This window comes from Juglans microcarpa x Juglans regia, chromosome 6D (assembly GCF_004785595.1).
Source record: "Juglans microcarpa x Juglans regia isolate MS1-56 chromosome 6D, Jm3101_v1.0, whole genome shotgun sequence".
Lineage (NCBI taxonomy): Eukaryota > Viridiplantae > Streptophyta > Magnoliopsida > Fagales > Juglandaceae > Juglans > Juglans microcarpa x Juglans regia.
The window spans coordinates 4,796,913-4,817,763 of record NC_054604.1 but is presented as its reverse complement, the minus strand read 5'-3'; the positions used below and the strand labels follow the sequence as shown (position 1 = coordinate 4,817,763).

The following is a 20,851-nucleotide window of genomic DNA, read 5'->3' as shown; positions in this document are numbered from 1 at the left end:
CGATCCAACTATCATTTTACTTACGTTGTTTGCACATTTCAAGGAAAATGGATGTCTCCGGAAAAAGTATTATTGGTTTCGAGAAGGTGACCGTTGGTTAGCAATCTATTAATTAAGGTACTTTTGTTTTGTATGTTTGGTAGAAATTATATTTGAAAAAAATAAATAAAAACGTCCAAAACGTGTCATGTGAGGGCTGGAGATATTGTTGGCTAAAAAATATCCCATCTATTGTTAAACGCAAAGTCACCTAAAATTAGTAGAAAACTGTTTTAGCAGTAATACCTATATGGGTAGTAGCCCTTTTGTCTTTTTTTTTTTAGAAATAATTTATGCAAATTCTAAATAAATAAATAAGTAAATCTTATGTACGTAGTTCCTTTGTTAAAAAGTATATCTCACCTAAAAATATAAAAGAATATATTTATTTTTATTGGACTCTTTTTTTTTTTTTAAATAAAAGATCCTTATCTATTTGAAAATTGTATTTAAAATTACTCTATTTTTTTTTTTTTTTAATGGGTGGCCTTGGTCGACCAACCACGATGAGTCATCGTCAGATTAGGTCGCCAGCCATCATGAGTGGCTATCACTCATTAATTAGAGTGGCGCCCTTCGTCGACCTCCCCATGCATGAATCATGATGAGTGGTCAGAATTGTTCCTGTCAACGCACTCTTCAATCAGTTCTCAAATGAAATGAATTTTGAATGGAACATGTTTGGTTCTGAGGCGTCATCATGTTGTCGGTTGTTACATTAATAATCTGTAAAGCATTCATGTATATTGCCTTGTACTATGGCAGCTTCTAGCCAGCTAGTCATAATTTTCTTCTAATTAATCAAATGGCTTCAGAACTACTTAGAAGCGACATATGATTCAGCTTCTTCTGAAGATTGAACAATATTAACAGTATTTTGACCTTCTTGATCGATCGTTAACATGTTTTATGATTTTCTAGCTAGTCTCCTCGTGAACATGAACTTAATTACTCTTGCATGCGCATTATATTTTTCCAATCATGCTCATTCAAAAATATATTATCAAACTTATGTAGCTTTTATATATATTGACCTATACATCATGACATGAATGATATTAGAGGCCGAGAGAGAATAATTTCCAACTTCAAACACTTAAATAAGTTCGATCGATCGCTATATATTATACTGCATGGGAATGATCTGTTTCTTAGATGATTCCTTCTGTTTTTTTTTTTTTTTTTTTTTTTTTGTTGTTATTATGAGGAGTTAATGATTATTTAGCTACTAGGTATGTAGCCACCGTCAACCACTAAGTTATGCCTGGTGACACGCTCGGAATCATCAGATGCAAGAAACAGCACTGTATCGATCGGCAATATTCTTCGCTTTCAATACCCCATTTAGAACAGCGTAGGGCTCAAAAATCTTTTCCACTTTCTCCTCCTTCTCGACATCCGATATCCCAAGCGCTTTGAATACCATTGGCATAGCAAACACGTACGACGACAAGCAGTTCACTCTAATCCCGTGCACCCCAAGTTTCACACTCGCTGGTCGAACCAGCCCCAGCCAGCACCGCGTGCTTGGTCATGCAGTAGTCCGTGCGCGCGGTACTTCCTTCCCTGGCTAGCGGCTATGCTCCCCTTGCAGACGATACTCTCCCTCACTCGTCCTTCAACCATCACACGCACGTACAACGTGTTTCATACACAGAGCCATGCCACGGGCTGGCATTGATTGCAAACAATCGATCAAACTTTGAAAACTCATGCTCAAGGATGGTCTGTTCAGAGGCACCGACAATTCTAGCGTTGCTGAACATGATGTCGAGCTGCCCATATTTCTAGACCGTTGATTCCACGGTGTTTTTGGCCTGGTTGTAACGCCCTGTCCAGAGAGGTCGGAGAGTTATTACTTTTCATTTAAAATCATATCTCACAGTATAGATATAGACTCCAATTTCTCAACGATAGATCTCGCTATTTTAAATCAACAACTCTAAATAATTAACTAGGAACACCATAAAGTCTTAATAGAAACGTCAATCTCTAAACATACCACATCATCAAACACAACAAATTTACTGAATAAAATTCTCCAAGAACCATCATGGCATCCTTTTGTGCTTAATCTACTATGCTTAACTAATCTTGTCCTAGATGCTCCCTAATCTTGATCATCAACTAAAACATTCAAATCATTTGAAAAATATTGTGGAGATAACGGGTGAATTATCAACAACTCAGTAAGTAAATAATTTATACTAGTATGTAAACATTAGTCTTTTCAAAGAGTTCAGAATGCAGAAACAAAACATTTCAGTTTTAATATACAAATCTCAAAACATGTTATTAGAAAATCAAAGCGACATTTAAAATTGTTTATATTCTAAAATCAATTGATATATTCAAATACCATTTGGCATAACATGACTGAACATTTTCATCTTATCATATCATATCGTATCGTATCACCAAACTATATCATATACTATATTTAACCCTCGTGGTAGGGTTGTGCTATCCCCGATGGCCAAACTAGATAGTATCAGAATGTGAATCTTTCACTTATTCATTTTCGGCGTCCCAATTGTGCACACAGGAAAGAACACATAGAAAAACCCACTTTGTTTCCAAAGTGGGTGCATTCTTATCAAAGATGTTGGTACCAGCCATATAACATAATCAGAACAAAACCAGAAAGTCATGCCAAAAGTTTCTCAGATGCCATATCATGTCAAATAAAGTACTTGACGTACATCTTCATATTTCATATTTTAGCTCTTGTAACCTAAAATCATTTCTTATAAAATTTATATACTCTAAATTCTCTATCAAAATACAAATCCATTTATTCAAACCAAATTTATATGTTCCTCAACTAGGACACCAAATAAAAAATTCAATGAAATAATTTAAAAAACTCCATAAAGATTCAAAAATATCCATAACTCCAAATACCAAATACCAAATAACATAAAATCATCAACCTACTAAATAAGACTCTCAAATAAAAACTTGTACCATTTGGCACTAATTCCTCTATGATCATTAAACCATGCTAATATTCCATACTCTTGACTTCCAGCTGAGGCATCAAAATTATCTGAAAAAATATTATGGAGATAAGGGGTGAATTATCAACAACTCAGTAAGTAGAGAACATATACTAGTATGTAAACATGAGTATTTTCAAAATTCAGAATGCAGAACAAAATATTTACTTTCATAATGCATAACCAGTAACATTTGCTTTCAGAATGTAAAATCAAAACATGTTACCAAAACTTTCAAAGCGAAGCTTTCAGAAAACTTTCTTATTCAAAATTTTTTGGCATAACAAAATCTAAACATTATCTTCATATCATATTAGAGCATCACATCGGGATATATACTATGTTTAACTCCCGTGGTAGGTTTATAAACCACCATTATAACTCGTGGTAGGGCCGTATCCATTATTATCACCCGTGGTTGGGCTATATATCATGTTTAACCCCCGTGGTAGGGTTGTAAATCATAATTATAACCCGTGGAAGGGCCGTATCCACTATTATAACCTGTGGTTGGGCCGTATCCACTATTATCACTTGTGGTTGGACTGTATGCCACTATTATTACACGTGGCTGGGCCGTATCCACTATTATCACTCGTGGTTAGGCTATATACCATATTTAACCCTCGTGGTAGGGTTATAAACCACAATTATAACCCGTGGAAAGGTCGTATCAACTATTATAACTCGTGGTTGGGCCTTATCAGAACATCACAGAACCATAGGAATCAGACTTTAATCAGAATACAGAATCAGAATCTCATGCCAAGATTTTCAAATGTCACATCATATCAAAAACCAAATATTGAACAACTTCATATAATTCCAGATGTTCGAAATAAACAGAATCAAAACATCTTCATTTATTCACAGAAAAAATTTTAGATCTCATGCATCAAAGTATCTTTATTTCATCAAAACAAAACTTTGAAAAAGAAAGACTCATATTCACTCTTTTCCAGATCAGAAACAGAATGCACAAAAAACTAACTCATGTCTACACCAGTCATGACAAAAATACTCTTCTCTTTCTTACGAATCTCATGAGTAAGGCAAAGCAAATATATGAGGTTATTTCACATTTCTTTTCAAAAACAAACATATCATGCACATTTTCATAAATCAACCTCAATTCATTTTCTTTTTATACAAAGTCTAGCATAAGAACCCTGCTTATCTGAACTTCTTAGTTTTTCAGAAATTTCCTAAAAAATGCTGAACAAATATTAATCGTCTCCTATAACATAATCAGGCAATTTTCATAAATTTTAAATTGAATACGTATTTCAATATTTAAGTCTAAAATGCTAAAAATAACTTATTTTAATTCTTCAAAAACTTAAATTCACGTAATCTTAAAATATCATCATATTTCTAAATTCATCAATGTCCAATTAATATGTCCGACTAAAACACAAAAATCTAACTTATTTACTAACGAAATCAAATTATAAAATTTAATACTAGCTAATATATTTATACCAAAGTATTTTAAAAATTAAATAACTACAACTTAGATTCATTTTGAAAATGAACTTAATCATATTTAAAACTCATATATTTAGTAATTTAACTTCAATCCGTAACTATAAATTCTTATACTACAAATAAATCCTACGCATAGTAGATTATAAAAACATGATAAATATATACTCATTCAAGCGCATTTTGGGAAATAAATTCATAACCTACATGGCTCTTTGAGAAAATAAACTAGGACCTAATATTACATAACAGGGGCCATGCATACCAAAAGCTATGTGCAGTGGTGGCTTGTGTAGATGTCTACAGTGGCACGGCTGGGGGTGACGACAAGTCACTGGAAGAGAGAGAAAGTGAGAGAGAGACAAAGTGATGATAGAATGAGTGAAACACAATATGTGTATGGAGGTGTTACCGAGAGAGAGAGAGAGAGAGAGAGAGAGAGAGAGCGGTGGTTGAGGCAAAGGGGGTGCAAATCAGTGGCTATGGTGGTTCTGATTAGTGGTCATGAACGAAGGTGGGGTGGTGGTTGTGGTTCACGGTGCCCTCCAAAGATGCTATGTTTTTTGGAGATAAAATAGAGCCTCAACGGGCTGACTTCATGAAGAGGAAGGTGGCGCATGATGGGGCTTGGCTTTGGTGTTGCTTGTTTATGGTGGAGGGAGGGGCTACGGTGGAGCGTTGAATGTGGCTAATCCTTTCCTCTGGGTCAGTCCAGGAGCAGCGGCAGAGGAGTTTGGCTGGTCATCTACAACATGGGTCTGAAGGCTCGTGGGGGTGCAGTCGGCTATGCCTTCGGTGATGGGGGTGCAGGGACGGCAATGAAAGATGCTTTGGCTTTGGTGAGTGGCTGACAACAAAGGAGCCTTAGGCAGTTTCTCTAAGCAGAAGGAAAAAAAAAAAATACCTCTGCTTCTATAAATACATCAAGTGGTTGAAAAGCTCTAGAGAAGAAAAATGAGAGGTGTATGCACATGGAAGTTATAACTATAAAAAGAAAATTGCAACCCTAGAGAAAATAAAGGAAGAGAAGAATAAATGCAATGCCAATACATATCTATTATGAGCACTCTTGCCATGAAGATCGTGGGGGTAGAAACGTGCATACCAAAGACGTGAAGAATAAGCCTAGGGGAGAAAATAGATAGAAAACATACGTGGATTGGGGCTGAAAATGGCTTCATACGAATTTGGGCTTTTTGGGTCCACTTCTTGATTTATAAAAGGGTTTCGTCTCACATTCTAAACTAGCCTTTGTTTCTCAATTTTTCTTGCCAAAAATGCAAAATAAATCCCACTTGATCCATAAAATATTAACTGAAAATAATCTAAATATCAAGCCCAATAAAAAGTCCATAATCCATCAATACAAATTTTGGGTCCGTAACCTATTCCCAAAATTACTCGCTAAAATCCCAGTGAGTTTTTCATCTATATTAAAAAAAAAAAAAAATCAAACATGAGTTTCATGTTGGGGCTGGGTGTTACATTTCATATTCGCTCCTTTGCACATTTCAGAAATAACATGTTAAAATGTTGCTCATGTCTACACTAGTCCTGTTAGAAAACACTTTCTCTTTTATACAGATTTCATGAGTAATGCAGGACATATAACTGAGGTTGTTTTTACATTTATTTTCAAAACATATCATGCACATTTTTCATAAAATCAACCTTAGTTCATTTTCTTTTTATGCAAAGTCTAGTATAGGAACTCCGCTTACTTAAAATTTTTAATTTCTCTAAATTTTCTTACAATAGTGCCAAGGGAGTATCAATCATCACCTATAAAACAGTCACACAACTTCTATAAATTTTCAATTGTACACGTATTTTGATATTTAAACCTAAAATACTAAAATAATTTATTTTTCCTAAAAAAATCTAGAATTCTCGTAACCCAAAAATATCATCACTTCACAATTTAATCAATATCCATTTAATTTCTTGGACTAATACTTTAAATTCTAAATCATTTCTGTAAAATAAGTGTAGGGCTAACATATTTACTCAATTAAAATTAAGCCCATGTAAAATACATCTCCAACTCACACCCACCTAACATAAACCTAACTCATACACAAGTTTATTTAAAAGTCAAACCCACAATAAGAAGACTCAATATAAGTCCAGCCCAACATAAACAGTCCAAACATGCTTAGCCGATTCAACTACAAGCTCTATGTGCAATTACCCAACCCAAATTTAAAACACATGTTGCATCTATTTTTAGACTTTATTGAAACTACACGACACATATAGTGACACTTTTGAAATGACACTAACTATTGGTACAAATCTATACTACGGGAATCTCACAAAAAGCAAGAAAATAACAAAGACAATGAGAGAGCACTGTGCGACGAAGGTTGAGGTTATGTGGGCTTCCAAGCTCAGCTAAGATCAACGGTGGCCAATTGGGTTGAGGTCAACGAAGGCCGAGCTCGAGAGGGGCAGAACCCCGTGGCAGCTGCAACCCACTAGAAGACCACGGTGGAACAGAAACACACCAATCAAATAGGGACAATGGAATGGATCTAGGCTCGATAGAAGAAGGACCTGCTGGAAGGTTTTGTGAGTCACAGTGGGGGAGTGGTGCCTCTCTCTCTCCCTCTCTCTTTTTTTTTTTTTTTCTTGCTTAGAATAGGGGCCTCGGTGATGGTGGTTTGCGTTGTGCATGGAGGAGCCGTGGTTGCTGTGTTAGTGCGGAGGCTTGCAGATCGAGTGTTGAACAGTGGGTGGCTTACAATTGAGTATGGTTAAGCAGTGGTGCAAACATGGTGAGCAGTGCAAGGCGGAGCTGGGCAAAGGAGCAAGAAAACAACTTGCTTTGTTTTCACTTCCTATCATAGAGGATGCGGTGGAGCATGCCTTACGGCGGCATAGTGGTGTTCTTCTGTGCGTCTGGGTTGCGGTCTTAGCTGGGTAGAGGTGGCCGATGGTGCGACGGGTTGTGTTACTGAGGAGGGAGTTACTGATTTTCTTGTTGGACAGGTGGTTGGAAATTTGAAGGGGAGGAGGGTTGGAAATTTATAGGTAACCCAATGTGAATGTTGTAATATGGTAAAAAGAGGGGTGTGTATAAAAGCTAGATTTGTATTGCTGAAACAATGGAACAAATCAGGAAGGAGATTCTTATATTTTTGTATGCTCTTTTTTAGATATTTTGCAGTAAAAAAGAAGTGTTACATATATAAAAAGAATATATAAAAATAAACTCAAAAATTGATATTGTTTCATATGATCCGTTTGATCTTCTTTATAATAAAAACAATTTATAATATGATGTATCAAATCAATATATCAATTTATATTTGTGTAATTATTTTATAACTAAAATATTTCTCGCAGCAAAAGCCCTTTCTTTTAGACCATTCTCTTTGTTCTTATTTTTTAGGTGCCTTTTCGGTTTTATTTCAGTTTTCTTTTCTTTTTGTTTAAATGCAATTTCCACCTAACATACAAAACTACCTTTATAGATTGCCAACTAATGGTCATATTCTCAAACTCAATTAGCAGTTGCTAACTCATTAGTTTGCCCATTAAAATAATATTTTTTAATTCTTTTTTATTACTTTTTTCTCTCACTTCCATTTACAAATTTAACTATTAACTCTTTTATCTTTTTCCTTCTATTTTCAACTATCACCTTCTACCTAATTTTATAAACAAAAATTCGATGTTTCTCTCGAATACAATAATAGTTTGTTATTATTACAGTATTAAAAATAATAATTTTTTTAAAATATGTTCAATTTCCAACGCGATGGTATTTGTAATGGATAAATAAAAATGAAGCATATGGTTTTATCCGAGATGTAATGGTAATATTTTTTATACTTTGTCTGAGGGTAACATTTTGATTCACATATAACAGTAATATTTTTTATTTTTTATCTTACGGCAAGACATCTTCTCGTAGTTGCTACGGTAATATTTTTTTCTTTTGTCCAACGGTAACACATCTTTTTCGTGTAAACAATAATATTTTTGTCCTGTCTAATGGTAATATTTTTTTCCTATTTGTAAAGGTAATATTTTTTAACTTTTTCCTAATTGTCATATTTTTTCAAACGGTTCCCTTTTTGTGTATAAATAAGAGGACTTTTGGTTCCAGTTCACATCTTCAACAATCTAAATCTCATTTCATCTGAAGAGAAATCTCATTCTGACTTCATTTTCCACTACTTCTTAAATGACTCGTTCATTCTTTCTAAAATTGCTGCTTAACTTATCCTCTGAAGATGAATTGGAGGTTGTTCTTAATGATGATGACGGATCAACATCTACTCATCATCGCAATCCCCAACGTCGTAAGTATATTCGACATGATCATATTCGAGGGCAGAAATGGATATTTCGTGAATATTTTGCAAAGAGAAACTCTTATTGCAGTCGAGTAGTGGAGCCACTGCGTAGTCGGTGCTCATGTAGAAAAAAATGAAACGAACCGTTTCATTCAAAATGGACAAAACACGGCGCCCCGTTTCGAGCAGCCCAGACTTGTGTTCCCTGATTTTCCCCATCTCTTTCTTCCCTTCGTGAACCACTGCCCTTCCTTTAGAAATTAAAACTTTTTACGCCTGCAGTAGATAAAAATCATTAATTAAAACTTTCGGGAAAAGAATACACCAAAGGTGCTTCAAGATACAGAGGCAAGGGATGTGGGAATTGTTACTGCAGAAGGGCTAACTACTGTTTTTTAGGGTCCAAGTAGCCTTTTAGCAACATATGATCAATTTTTTTTTATCATGCGAAGAAAGAAAAAAGATTCAACATTTCCAAGATTCTAGAAAATAATTTTTTACATGATAATCTCCATCCCTCTTCACATTTCCAGATTTATCTTTATTTATTTTTTGTATTTTAAATTCCTGACTTGTGAAAGATAGAAATATTACTGTCTAATTCAGACAAAGGAATGGATTAATGAATGAAAATGGGAGAAATGGAGTTTGATTTTTCTCTATGGTCTTGGTGTTTATATTCATCTCTATATTTAGGTTTTATATGCAAAATTATCTATTACCTTAAAAAAAATTTCCCCATTCATTGTTCGCTTAACTGGAATTTCTCTAGGGCCGACTGTTTGGAATTGTTGTACATATAGTTCATAACTTCTTACCTGGAAGGTGATAACATTGCTTCAAGCTCATATTTCTGTTATGCATAGTATATATATGGGAATGAATGCCTTCTGGTTTGAGCTACCCACGCTTATATTACTGGTTTCTCCCGTTTGTTTCTAGTATCTGCATCGTTGTTTGCAATACCCAATCCAAAAAGAGACTTTTCATCATCTTTTTCGCCAGGTGAAAATTAGTGGTCGGACTGAGAAAATATAGAATCAATACAGACCCATAGATATCATTTATGGATTTTGGTTCAATAGAGTTAAAGGTAATATCGGCTACTGATCTCAAATGCTTCAATTTCTTCCGAAAGCTATTTGTTTACGCCGTCGTCTCCCTTGTTTGTGATGAATCGAAGAAAAAACATGAGCAAAAATATCGCAAAAGCCCCGTTCCTGCGAGAAGGTTCCAATCTTTCAATTTTCTCATTTCCTTTATTTTATTTTATTTTATTTTAATAAAAGTGATGTAATAAAAGTGATGTGGCAGTCGGCCACGTCAGCAGACTGCACAACGATTACATAGGCCAACTGCCTGTAGAAGAACTATTTTGCAAAAGCACCAGTATATCCCTCGAGTTTATTTCAAATGAGATTTCATATGAATCTTCCTCTGTTTCTTTGTATTTAACATGAGGTAGAGGCTTATGAGCCCTACTTTATCCAAAGAGGAGATAATACTGGAAGACTCAGTATATCTTTCTTGCAAAAGATAACCGTTGTTCTTAGAATGCTTACGTATGGAGTAACTGCTTCTTTTATGGATGACTACATACAGATTGGAGAAAGCACCGTAATGGAGAGCCTAAAAAAATTTGTAACCACAATCGTAAATATTTTTTCTAATGAATGTTTGTGGTCTCCAAATGCCACTGACATTACTCAATTGCTCACTTTTGGTGAAAAATGTAGATTCTCAGGGATACTAGAAAGCATTGATTGCATGCATTGGAAGTAGAAAAATCGTCCCACTTCCTGGAAAGGTATGTACTCTGGCCATTGTCGTGAACCAATTATTATACTAGAAGCAGTTGCTTCATATGATCATTGAATATAACATGCATTTTTTGGACTATTCGATTTGCATAACAATATCAATTTGCTAGAGAGATCTTTCATTTTCATTGAACTTGTCCAAGGGCGTGCTCCTCCAGTAAATTACTCAATCAATAGCAATGACTACACTATGGGGTACTACCTTACCTATGGTATTTATCCAAAGGGATCAACATTTGTGAAGACTATTCCATCTTCACAAGGGAATAAGATGAAATATTTTGAAGCAACATAGTAATCAACAAGAAAGGATATAGGCATTTAGGGTCCTTCAACAATGCTTTGCAATCTTTTGTGGACCTGCTTGAATGTTCAAGATCAGGGATCTAACAAATATAATAAAAACATGTGTTATTCTATAGAACATGGTCATCGAATACGAGCGTGAAGATAATCAGGGTCCCAAGTTCGAGTACGATCAAGTTGATGATGATCTTCCCTAACTTTCGCACAATCCTACAACCTAACTTATGGAGTTCATTCAACATCATCATGAAATTAGAGACACTTCGGCATATCATTAGCTCAAAACAGACTTAATTGAGCATCAATGGGAATTATATTCCCAAAAGTAGAAGAGTTGCAATCCACTATAGTTTCTAATGTTATTAGTAATGACTTAGATATTCCTGTTTGTTCAACTTCCATTCTCTATAAAATGTTCTCTTAATATAAAACATGCCAAGTAAAACTGTATTATATTCATTATCTGTAATAGTTTAAGTAGTTGTATTATTTTTTTTACCATCTTCTATCCATGCACAAAATCATTGTCAAAAACTTTAAGCTTCCAAAATAAATGCTACCAAAGTTACAAAGTATAACATACAAAGTTGCAAAGTTTCTTAACAATAACAGTTAACCAATGATGCAAACTCACTTATTAATGTTAAAAAATTATACAAATTGGAGAATGTGTCAATAACAGATAAATTTTATAAAAAAACTAAGTCATTGATTCTCAACATTGCGTCTTGCCACGATTTCCCGTGGATGTTGCTAGAAATATGCCCGTTGTATTCCAGGAAAGGTGGTCACATCAATCAGCATGATTCACTCCTCTCTCTCCAACCGCTAACTCTCTGCTCTCTCCTCTACTTGTAACCAGGTGAATTCTAGTCTCTCGGAATCCAACCTCAATTCCTCCCTTTCTCGATCATATTGTATCTTCTTGACCTTGCGACGGAAAAATTCTTTCTCCTGAACACCTAACTCCTCGAGAAGAGTATACTTCATCTTACTCAGCTGAACAATGTCCTCTGCTGGCTTGCCTTGGGCCTTACGTTTTGCTTTTTCAGCTTTCCTTTCCATTGGCCGCTCCAATTAAATGACATCATTGTCCAAGACATTCTCCACCTCGATATCATTTTCTGAATCTACAAATGCAGCTAAGGTACGAGTCGGGGTTGGGGATATTGTCGACCTTCACTTTGGACCTTCTTTTGTACAACATTGAATCCATTTGGGTTGGTCCTTCAATGGGCACCAACAATGATTGAACTGAAATGAAGTATTCTCCAGCGATTGGTACATGATCTTCGCTTTGTCAAACTTGCAATTAAAGAGAGAAACATAAAATAATTACCAAAAAAAAAAGGGTAGCAGAAACTAAAAAAAAAAAAATTAGCAGTTGCAAAAATTTACTAGTAGTGGATGGTTATACCTTGTCTTGCTTGGTCATACCACTTTGATTCAACCCTTCAATTTGGGTCGGTTTTGCACAAAATTTGTAGGTCACCTTTTGAATGGACGACCACCGATGTATTAAGGACCCAACATTCCACTCAGTTGTAATTTGTTTAATTCATTAAAGTAAATCAAAATTTTATCCCAAAGTTGGGCGTGTTTTTGGTCCATTTCCTGGATGGCATCTATGTTGGTATTTAGCCATGTCAAGACACCCCTAACTAATTTTCTTACAATGAGATGCTCTATTTGGGTTTAGGGTGGAGAGTCGTCTAACGTTATAGGAGATTGTTGAGTTTGACTAACGTAAGTATGGCCAATAGGAGGGTCCTGGTTGAGGAGGGTCGTGAAGTATATATGTCCATGGTCTTGGGAATCTATCTCTAACAAATTCTAAACACACAATAGTTGGTAGACATGTTAGAAACTCAAGAATAATAAACTAGAGATTTTGGGAACAGACTCAAGATAGGAATGGTAACATATAGGAAGTGTAGCACATCCTTAATGGCTGCATCAATCAGTTGTCAGTAGTAATTGGTCGTCCAAGTTACCCTGCCAAAGAGTTGTCCAAACTTTCCTTTGTCTCCACTCAACTTTGTCATCATCATAGCCGAGAGGGATAGACAAGGACAAAGAACCAAATGAACAAACTAATCCACCAAACAAAGTTGAACAACATGGGGGGGGAGCACAGCAGAACACTGAGGGGTACCAAAATAACCAAACTAGCAAAACCCATTATAAAAGCATGCCAAAATCAAACACAACACAACCAACTGCAAGAAAGGATGTAGGTTTGCAGAAGATGAATTGATGTTTAGCATAAATATCTCACATCGAAACTAGTGAAATAAGAAACTGGTCTAACGAAAAAAAAAATGAATATCACAACCCAATCACAATTGAACAACAAACTCATCAAAGTAATCCAACTTTCAAAAAACTAAACGTTATGCCTATAGTGTAATAGAAAACCTAAATCACATACCAAGTTTCACAAAACTGAATAGCATGCATGTAGATATCTCACAGCCAAGTTTCACAAAATTGAACATCATGTATAATTTTGTGATTTAGGTAAAGCTTGCCCAAAGAGATCTCGCATCCATGTTTTTTTTAACAACTCTAAATTGTTAAGCAAGATGCAATATCATAGCATGTATATAGAACAACTGTGATATTTCAAAAATGTAAATAATCCAATGAAAGCAAAGAACTTCACAACTGAGGCGCTTATAAAAATAATCAAGACTTTATGTTGAAACAATATGGAAGCATCACAGCATAAGAATGAAAATAAGAAGCTTTCAGAGAGGATGAAAATAAGAAGCTTTCAGGTTTAAACACAACTAAACAACAAAGAGATGAAACTAATCTAACCAACAGAACTGAATAACAAAACAAAAAAAAAAAAAAATGGCAAATTAATCCAACTATAAGAACTTAATAACTTAACTGAAAAATAGTAAAGTAATACAACCAATAGAGCTTAATAACAGAACAACCAAAATGGCAAAGCAATCCAACCAGAATAACTAAATAGCAGAATAGGAAAATGAGAAATTAATCCAACCAATAGAACTGAACAACATGTCTAAATAACAACCGAATAGTAAAAATGATAGAGAAGCACATAAATGACATAACAGTGGAAAACAAATTTTGGGAAGAGGCTCAAAATGGTTTTTTTTTTTTTTTTTTTTTAAATTTAGGCATTAGTAAGCACATAACACAAGCTCGAATGGCTGCAAACGATTGCCTTTGCGAAAGTTTCACAAAACAATGATCACCTGGGTTACCCTGCCATATCAAGCTCGCCCCATTCACAGAAGTTGTGATCTTACACATTTATCATATTCAATTTAACGATCATCACAACCTAACCATAATCACAGCCTAATTACACATACAGCCTCAACGAAAGCTTTTACTAAGTCAAGAATTAAAGCTGCAAAGAACAAAACAATGATAGTGAAAAAAAGCAAATAAGGAATTAACAATAAGAACGAGAAAGCCAACAACAAGTGAATCCAACCAACATAGCAATAGGAGAGCAAAACGAAGTGTCCACTTGCCCAAAAAGAAAAAAAAAAAAAAAGGTAGATATGAGTAAAATTTTTTATCATATTTTTTCCTTATTCGATTGTTAACTTTGAACATCCAACAAAGTTACCAAAGCTTACAATTGACAAGAGTTATGATTTTTAACTCTAAAATAGAAAAAGTTACCAAACTTTTTCATAGAAAAAAATGGCAAGCTCACTTGAATATATTACAGAACATTTATCCAAACAAAAACCACTTTTATGTGAAAATCCAAGCACATAAGCATGTGAAAATCTTCATAGAATCATACATGTAGAGCTAGATTGAATAAACCCAAGAATGCACTCAAAACATGAATTTCACAAGCAGTTCCTAAAAAATGGCAACCTCATTGATTTTAACTACTACATCTGCATCTTAAATTACACATAGAGTGAAATGGCAAGCTAGATTGAATAAATCACACATCAATTATACAAAAAAAAAAAAGTCAAACAAGCAGTACAATGTCAATGGCAAAGTAACTGACAGTAGAACAAAGCACATTAGAGTTGCATGTGAAATTCTTCATAGGAATCAAATGGCAATTTAGATTCAACAAATTAGACATAAATTTCACAAAACAGAAAGGAAATGAAGCACTAAATCTATATGGGTTGGTCATTGATAGGGAAACAAAGCCTCCACCAAGATCGTTGGCAATCTCTGTCATCGACAGTGTGCTCCACAGCTCAGCCAGCCCCTCAGTCGCGGCTCAAGCGGGCAACCCTCCCGCCATGCACCCAAGGTGCCCAAGGTGGGCATCACCTTGCACAACTAGCAGGCACCATGTCGCCACCATCGACATTTTTTGTCGCCAAAACGCAGTCCTTAGCCATTGCTTGCCCCCTCATCACCACACAGTTAAAAGCCATGAAGATAACCATCCACCCCACCTTGCAAGAGCATCTCGAGCACAAGCACCACCTTGCACAGCCATGAACACTATCTCCTAACCATCACGACCATTTGCTGCCTAGTCGTGCCTTCCTTGGCCACCAGCATCTAGGCCACCTCCTGCCCAGCCATACACATCTCAGCCATGAGCTGTCAGGCCATATGCAACTCGAATAGCTACTACTCGCCACCACTTATCAACCGCTCCCCAATTCCCCCAGCCATTGCTCGGACACAGTCACGTGGCTTGGGCTTGCCTGGCCACGTCTCCTCGGTCACAACAAATCTATAGCCATGCACAAGGGAAAACCTGCATCTCGGTCATGCATGTGGGCAGCCTTCGGCAGTTAACCCCATGCACTCGGCCATCCCATCTGGGCCACAGGTTCCTTGACCACCACATCACCCAACCATGGTGAGTCCCTCGACTACAAGCTCCATGGACTCAACTACTCAGCCAAATGCACACGGCGGACAACCCTTCCACTCGGCCTCACGAACACAACTTCCTCAGCCTTGGTGGTTCTCTGAACACACAGTTCTACAGCAACGTTGCCCAGACACGAAGTCCATCAGCATCATTGTCCAAACCCATGAAGTTACACGACCAGAGAGAGATGGAGAAATGATCACACGTTGCATGTCCCATGCAACGATCGACCCAAGTGGCAAAGCTACACATCCCATACAGAACAAGTTATTGAAAAATAAAATAAAAGAAAAAGGAAAAAAGAAGAGCAAGGAAGAGAAAAAACAACAACTAGTAGCAAACGATTTCAGTTAAGCAAAAATTGACTACAGCGACTAAGTCACCTCGGTATGTCTCCCTCAAAATTTGAGTGCATTTTATTTTTACTAACTATAATTGATCACTGCAACGCGAGACACCGGCTACACAGTCCCTCGGACATCTCAATATGTCTTTATCGAAGTAAATTTCTTGGCATGCACGTGGGCACCTTGGACTTTTACCACACTCAAGCAAGATGATTTAGGTTTGCAAATTTCACACTTGTAATTAGGGATTATTTACGCTAACCGGTTTGGCGTTTGTAGCACGGTCAAGAATCAATTACTTACCTTCCCGTGGAAAGTCAACATGCAGGTCTATCTTTGGGCTACCCGACCTCCCTCACAACGAAGTGCGAGTCCACCCCCACGGCTACTTGACATCTTACCTTCTCTTAAAGAGTCAACTGGCGGGTCCAGTCTCAGGCTACTTGACCTCTTTTATTGCGAAGCGCGGGTCCAACCCCCTGGCTGCCCGACATCTTACCTCTCCATGAGGCTCAAATGGGTGAGTTTAGTCTCTAAGCTGCTCGACCTCTCTCACGAAAGAGCGCAGGTCCAACCCTTGGCTGCTCGAACTATTTACCTTCTCTTAGAAAGTCAACAGGCAAGTCTAGCCTTATGCTACCGGACCTCCCTCACGGCGAAGCACGGGTCCAACCCCTGGCTGCTCAACATCTTACCTTCTCGTAGAGAGTCAATAGGCAGGTCCAGCCTTAGACTGCCCAACCTCCCTCACGGCAAAGATCAGGTCCAGCTCCCTAGCTGCCCGACTACTTATCTTCTAGACCCGTCAGGTTTGATCATTTCACATTTGAAGTTTGAATTGTTTATGTTAATTGACTCAGTATATTTAGCATGGCTATGCACCTCATCCCAAATGAAAGACAAGTTGCAACCCTCTCAAGGCGAAGCGGGGGTCCAGTCTTACGATTGCCCTACATTACTCTCGGGATGGCATCTCCATTGGCAAACATAGAGTGATTATACTTGTGCCATAACTGATGCCAGCGGTTTACCTTTGGGAATGAATTGATGGGCTCGACAACTGCCTAATGGTCACAAGGGGTTGATGGGCTCCTTAACCACCTAGCGCGTGTTACTACAAATAAACTCGAACACTAACAGCAAAATGTAAACATCAACACGATTCACATCGGAAGGGAAAGGTCCACCCACACCATTGGAAACAAAACATTGGAATAATGGACGCTTTTCGATGATGGTAAACTTTCATACAAAACGAACTCAAAAGCCTACTTACCTTCCCCATGAGCATCAACATACAAGAAAGGTCAGGGATTGCTCGACCACTTTAGCTTTTCATTAGGGGTCAACAGGCAGGTCTAGTCTTAAGGGTATCCCCGACCTGCCTAACATCAAAATGTGGGTCTAGCCTTTCGACTGCCCGACTTACCATCACCTTCGTAATGAGTTGACTGTCGGGAAAGGTCAGAGACCACCCCGCCTACCAGGTGCCTGATAGGCGGGCAAGTCACTTGACTACCCAACCTCTCTCGTGCGCATAAAAGACTAGCTCTACGCTCGCATCTAACATGGTCAAGCCAGCCTCCTTTTTATCTAGCCAAGACGAGTTTAGTGCTCACACCTAACACGATCGAGCCCATCTCCTACATAGTCTCTCGCGCTAGAAAATCTTCATCACTTAACGTTAGTGAAATGGGTAACCAGGGACACACTCCCTGGATTTATTTCTCTACAGACTTCAGTAGACTATGTCGGTTGTATATTTTATCTTTAAAGATTCTCAAGGCATTCTTTTGGAGCAAATTGCCCTTAAGAATGGAGGGTAACTGGAGGGAATAAAATATCACAAGCGCAAAGTGGCTTTCCAAGCCCAGCCAAAGGTGGTGAGCCTTATCAGGATTGAAGAAAGAGAGAGGGAAGGAGGGGACAAAAGATTGAAGAAGTAAAAGGGTGTCAGGGTGAAAAGAGGGGAGGGACATAAAGGAGAGGTGATGTGACATAAATGAAGGAGGGGCAGAGGATAAAAGAAAGGGACCAGACGACTTCAAGGGGGCTTCCAGACTTTAGCTTCTCTAGGGGTGTAGTTGGTTCGGTCTGGTCGAGTTTAGTCCAAAGTCATGGACCGAAAATTTTAGTCCATCATTTTTGCCGGACTGGACCGTTAGCTATCAGTCCAATTCAATCCATAAACATTTTTTTCATTGTATATATATGGTTAATGAAATTAAGTAATCTCTTTAACATTTTATAGATAGTTAATGAATATTAAATAATTTCATTATATATATGGTCAAAGGTGATCCCTTGGATGAAAATTACATAATTAACTTATACAACTATTATATAAAATAATATATTATATATAATATTTAATATATATATATATATATATATACATTCAGATCTCAGTCCGGTCCAGTCCAAAAAAATCATATCCCGAGACCGACTAATAAGACTATCGGTCCGGTCCGATCCTCTTACAGCCCTAAACTTCTCCTTCAACCTCTCGACTAGAGCACCAATGACAGGGTCTCCTTTAGAAAATAGATCTATGATCCCTATTGTATAACGAGGATGAGAGACCATGAGAGATTGTAAAATAATTATATATAGTGAATTCTCCCATTCCAGCACCCCTTATACGTAGGATATACCACTTAAATCTATGCGTCTCCATCTCTTTATTTTTCATTTATTTATTTTCTGTTCACTGTTATGGATATATGCACGGATATCATACAACCGCACCAGACCACCGCCGAGGGCTCCACACTATATCGATCGAGGCCCGAATCTTCATAGTGGGTCAAGAATGACTCTCTCCCCTTTTGGCCTCTTGTGCGACTTTTTGGCAATAATAGGTTCAACCGAAAGATGAATATGTGTGTGTTTGTCTGTATATATGTGTTAGTAGGGGAAAGTACTTTCAAAGGATCGATTAGTGTTCGATCATTCATTCCCATGTATATGTATTCAACAGTAGTACGTACGCTTAATTAGCACCAAATATATTCAGTTCTTCATATATATATATATATATATATATATAATAAATATAACCCACCATATATAATTCAATTGCCACTACATTTAGTTCCTTCAGAGCGATATATATTAATTGGTTCAACATGCTAAGATCGATACATATATACATACATACATACATACATACAAATATATATATATACACACACATGATATGTGTGTGTACACGCTAGCTGCATGGCATCATCACACACAATCCCATCACATTTTACATTATTTTATTAATTTATACGTTAGGTACGTAGCATATCGGTCATATGACAAGTTCTATTATACTATTTTTGTTTTTGAACTTAGGGTTTTGGAAGTTGGCTATTTAGGAAGCGCCTAGGTAGCCTCTATCAACGACAAGGTTGTGTCCGGTGACACACTCGGAATCATCAGATGCAAGAAACAGCACGGCATCGGCAACATGTTTCGCTTTCAATAGAGCCCCTTTCAAAACAACGTAAGGCTCAAAAATCTTCTCCACTTCCTCAGCTTGCTCGGCGTCCATCCCAAGTGCTTGCAATGTCAATGGCGTAGCAACCACGTAAGGTGACACGCAGTTCACTCTGATGCCATGCACCCCAAGCTGCTTGCTTGCCGATCGAACCATCCCCAGCACTGCATGCTTTGACATGAAATAATCAATGTGCTTCTTCGCCCCACAGCTAGCAGCCACACTTGCCGTGCACACAATGCTTCCCCTGACGTGCCCTTCCACCATTGTGCGTGCCGCATGCTTTACACAAGCAGCCATGCCGCGAACGTTGATTGCAAACAGGTGTTCAAAGCTTGGGAAATCAAGATCAAGAATTGTCTGGTTAGACTTGCTGTAAACCCCAGCATTGCTGAACATGATGTCCAGCTGCTTGTAGTTTTGGACCGTCCATTCCACCATTGCTTTCACTTGCTCTTCATCGCTAACATCGCAATGGATGTAGGTAGCAGTACTGTTCAAGCCAATGGATTTGGCTATTTTTTGGCCTAGTTCATCTTGGATGTCAGCAATCACCACCATACGTGCACCATTATTGGCAAAAAGTCTTGCAGTTACCTCTCCAATGCCACTTGCTCCACCGGTAACTATGGCCACTTTGCCTTCCAGTTTCTTCCTGCACATTGGGGATTCAACCATTGTTGGACCAACACAATTGATCAAGCTCATACAACAGGTTGCAATTAACTAATTAATTTGGCCATTTCCATAAAAGACTACCACTATATATACACATCTCCCGTGTGGAAAGTTCAACCGTTATAATATAGTACAACTGCCTCTAATTTTTCACTTCAAACGTCTTACCTTTTGGAAAATCATGTGAACTAGTACGTCTAATACACCTGAGACAAATACATCAGGTGCCATTAATTGCTGCAAACTGTTTCATCTATATTTGGTATGCCCAACTTCTCCAATTATTCATCACTCGATCCCCTATTCCTTTCCACAAACGACGAGTCATGTTTCTGGTGTATAAATATAAGCGGTCATGATCAGTACTACTAATGTACACCAAGTCCAAATTTATTCAGGCTGGGTCGGGATCCCATTCCTTGTCTCCCTCCGGCCTGTCAAAGTCAAGAAACTATTTCCTCTCTTCTGATGGACCTGACCATCCAACAGTATAGAGCTGCATTCTTTTCCTGAAAATGAATATTGTATCAT

At 37.4% G+C, this 20,851-nt stretch overlaps 1 protein-coding gene and 1 pseudogene across 1 annotated transcript; both read right to left on the bottom strand.

The window, feature by feature from the left end:
* Nucleotides 1-1,260: 1,260 nt before the first annotated feature.
* Nucleotides 1,261-12,018, bottom strand: LOC121235333 (annotated as a pseudogene).
* Nucleotides 12,019-19,220: 7,202 nt separating this feature from the next.
* On the bottom strand, nt 19,221-20,475 carry LOC121234008 ((+)-cis,trans-nepetalactol synthase NEPS2-like). The gene has a single exon (XM_041129800.1). The coding sequence runs from the start codon at nt 20,348-20,350 to the stop codon at nt 19,517-19,519; it is 834 nt and encodes a 277-aa protein (XP_040985734.1). The 5' UTR covers nt 20,351-20,475; the 3' UTR covers nt 19,221-19,516.
* Nucleotides 20,476-20,851: the final 376 nt, after the last annotated feature.

Coding starts and splice junctions, on each gene's coding strand:
- LOC121234008 (XM_041129800.1), bottom strand. CDS start 20,350: ATGAGCTTGATCAATTGTGTTGGTCCAACAATGGTTGAATCCCCAATG.